The 3824-nt window shown below is 40.4% G+C and overlaps 1 protein-coding gene across 1 annotated transcript; it reads left to right on the top strand.

Annotated features, from left to right (window-relative positions):
* Positions 1-525: 525 nt before the first annotated feature.
* LOC104156575 (ADP/ATP translocase 3) lies at positions 526-3040 on the top strand (the record flags this gene model as incomplete). Its single annotated transcript, XM_009710108.1, has 3 exons — positions 526-1012; positions 1756-1896; positions 2383-3040. Coding segments are annotated over 3 exons (786 nt in total), but the record flags the coding sequence as incomplete, so codon positions are not given.
* Between the last annotated feature and the right edge of the window lie 784 nt (positions 3041-3824).

Raw genomic sequence — 3824 nt, 5'->3', positions numbered from 1 at the left:
CAGGCCCGCCTCTGTCAGCAAGGGCAGTCGGCGCTCGGTAGTCCCGGCCTTCGCCTACTTGTCTTGTGCTTGACTTTGTTCCTCACGGCTGACCCTTTCTATTTTGGCAAGTCCTCAGCTCTGAAGAAGCTGGGAAGCAATTTTCAGCCTTTTTCTGGTTCTTAGGATTGTACAAGACCTCCTGTACACATAACATTCTCTGTTTTCTTTGTACGCATAAAACCTAGGCTTTTAATTCTTGAGAATTAACTCGAGTTAATCCTCGAGTTCTTTGGCTTTCACCAGAATAAGAATAAATGATGCTTCTTCTTGGTCTTGAGATTCAGACTGACCCAGGAACTTTTGCTTGGAAGTTTACTATCACAGCTCACTTATCATGGTTAACAGAGGCTTAATCTGTGTGCACAACTGCCATCAGGCATTCAGACTTCACAGCTCTTTGTTTTATAGTAGAAGCAAACTTAAGTCCGGCTGTAGCACATGCGTGTCAAGGCATACAGTCAAAATACGTATTTTTATTTGCAGGTACAACATGCAAGTAAACAAATTGCTGCTGATAAGCAGTACAAGGGTATCATCGATTGTGTCGTGCGTATTCCAAAGGAACAAGGAGTGCTGTCTTTCTGGAGAGGAAACTTGGCAAATGTCATCAGATACTTCCCAACTCAAGCTCTCAACTTTGCCTTCAAGGATAAGTATAAGCAGGTGTTCTTGGGAGGTGTAGACAAGCACACTCAATTCTGGAGATATTTTGCGGGTAACCTGGCTTCTGGTGGTGCAGCTGGAGCCACTTCCCTCTGCTTTGTCTACCCCTTGGATTTTGCAAGAACCCGTTTGGCTGCTGATGTTGGAAAAGCTGGTGCAGACAGAGAATTCACTGGTCTAGGGGACTGCCTAATCAAAATTACCAAGTCTGATGGTCTGCGTGGCTTGTATCAAGGGTTCAATGTCTCTGTCCAAGGCATCATCATCTATAGAGCTGCCTACTTTGGGATCTATGATACAGCAAAAGGTAACGTTTCAGAGGGGATCTGATAAACCTATTTTCAGAATTGTATTGTCTGATTATGTCTGTTCTTGGATGTTACTCTGTGTGTGTAGTAACTATGTGAGCATGGAGGGGCAATATTGGTGCCAACATCAGTGATGCTGCAGTGTTCAAGGCAAAACTTGAGCACGTGTGGCTGGCAGCAGGCTACTTTCAAGTACTCCTGGTTTTTTTACTTAAAGGAGTTTCTCCTAATGCCAGCAGAGCATGTTGGTAACCATACACAATTACAGTAAGTTCTTTTTTGATCAGTGCGTTACTGTAGTTACATTGGACAAATTCCAGTATGTTTAGCAGAATGGGATTGAGCGGTGCTTTTACAGAACACTTGTTAAGCTTGACATTTGGGCATAGAGGTCATTGATACTACCTTATAGTTTAATGTAATTCACGGGGATAGTGACTTAGTTTAGTGACCTTTATTCCTAAAAGGAGTAGGGAATAGTTGGGTTTCTTACGCCAGTCTGAAAAGAACGCTGGTGCTTAAATGTTGCCTGTTTTGATTACTGAGAAGAAAATCCTCTGAATTTCCTTAGATGTTTTTTATATTGCTTCAGCATGTTTAAAGTTTATCAAGTGTCTTGTTACAATTTCAAAATATGGCTTTACAATGTTTCATAATAGTTCGTCTAGTAAAGTAGCTGTCATGCAGTGAGTGAACTGGTGGAGGATGTATAAATAAAAAGCTAATTCTTTTTTTATTGTAGGCATGCTCCCAGATCCCAGAAATACTCATATTGTTATCAGTTGGATGATTGCCCAAACGGTGACTGCTGTGGCTGGAGTGGTCTCCTATCCTTTTGATACAGTGCGGCGTAGAATGATGATGCAGTCAGGACGCAAAGGAGGTAGGCTGTTAATTTGTGTAGTTCTTTAGGCAGCATTAACAAGATGGAGTTCTTTTTTTCCTAATAATCATTCCTCAGCACTTAGAGTTCCTTGTTCCATAAATCCGATTTAAGTTATATTACATATAAATGATATGAGGAAATGCAGTAGGACTCAAATTGTGGTGTTTGTCAGGGATTATGCTGAGGACTTTTCTTTATAGAATATGAAATGGGCAAATGCACTGCCTGTTTGCAGTCACAAATTAGATGAAGGCAATTAGGGGACAGTGTAATTGTCAAAATTTTGTGACTTTGCTTTTAACGCCTAGACAAGTGGATAGGAAGCTTTTCTATTGCCTGAACTAAGTACTCTGTTACAGTCTGAAAATGTGGTTTGCAACACTGTGAAGTAGCTAGAGAAGTGAAATGGGGCAGTTGTTAAAAATGTCTTGGATACACTTATAGGAGTGGAAAAAAAAAAGACTCTTTGCTGTTTTTCTACAGCTGATATCATGTACTCTGGAACAATTGACTGCTGGCGGAAGATTGCAAGGGATGAAGGAGGAAAGGCGTTCTTCAAGGGTGCATGGTCTAATGTTCTCAGAGGCATGGGGGGTGCATTTGTGCTTGTGCTGTACGATGAATTCAAGAAAGTCATTTAAACAACCTAACTAGAATTGGAAATCAAGTTGAGCAGATCATGTAGAATAACTACCATTATGGACCATTGACCTTCAAGAAATTCCTGTGAGTCTTATTTATCGGAGCCAGATATTTGTAGATGGGGCTAGAAACTGACATAGAGGACTGATCCATTTCTCGGTAACATGCATGAAGACACTGAATCTGGCAATTCAGTGTGGTGATTTTTTTTTTTTCAGCAGTGAGGAATGAGTGGCATTGGTTCTGGGTCCAAAGTGGCTGGGTCCAATTTAGGCAGAAAAAATTACTTGCCTGTGGATCAGTCCCCGGTTTCAAGTCCTATCTTCTAGGACCATAAAATTGTATTTGAAAGTACTTGCTAACAAATCATGTTCTTTTCCACTTGTACTGAAGCACTATGTACCGTTTTGCACAGCTGAACATCTAGCAATTTTGTTCTTAAATTGGGGCATCCTGCTGTAAAACAATAAACATACTTACTCTGTCTGTGTTGAAATTATTACATAAAAGCTTTGGAAAAGCCTCTTTTGTTTGAAAGCTTGTTTCAGATAATGGTTCCTCTGATATACTTACAGTGCACTCTGTAACAGAATAAGCTTGATTATTTTAAAAAATAATTGAATGTGAGAACTTTGGGGGGGTGGGGGGGAAGCATGGGTTATACTAATAGGAACCACTCCCATTCTTTGTGCCTGATAGTGTTATGATGGGCTGCTGCAAGTGGCTTTTTGCATGATTCTTAGAAATTGATTTGCAACTTTGGATACAATTTAAAATGGGGGGTTTTCTGTTGTAGTGCTAGGAGAACCCCAAGTCCCAAAGACAGTCAAAAAGTAATACTCTTGCCCTTGGTAAAACAGCTTAAAATGAAATAATTTGTTTAAATTGATACAGAAAGCAACATGGCATTCATGCAAAAAACCCAGGAACCTAGTAAATGCCTTCAACTTCTGAGTAACCTATGTATTGTATTGTTGCTGCTATTTGGAAATGCTGATTGTGCCATTCAAGATACTGTTTGGCTTGATCTGTAGCAGTGGTCAGTACCTCTGTCTAAGGTGAATTTAATCTGAAATGAGGCTCATTCGAAGAGGTGGAGTTGGTGGGGGGTGTGAGAGGGAATACGTGTGCTTCTGTGTAGCTGTAAAATACAGATCAAGGTAGGTCAGCCTTCAATATTAACTGATTAATGTCTAGTTCTGGAGATTGTCAGAGGACCAAAATCCGAGTCATTTCTCGTACTGCTCTTTGAGATAATGTAATACTTGTGTGCTGTTCTTCAC

This window comes from Cariama cristata, unplaced genomic scaffold (assembly GCF_000690535.1).
Source record: "Cariama cristata isolate BGI_N322 unplaced genomic scaffold, ASM69053v1 Scaffold46081, whole genome shotgun sequence".
Lineage (NCBI taxonomy): Eukaryota > Metazoa > Chordata > Aves > Cariamiformes > Cariamidae > Cariama > Cariama cristata.
This window is presented reverse-complemented; position numbering and strand designations above follow the sequence as displayed.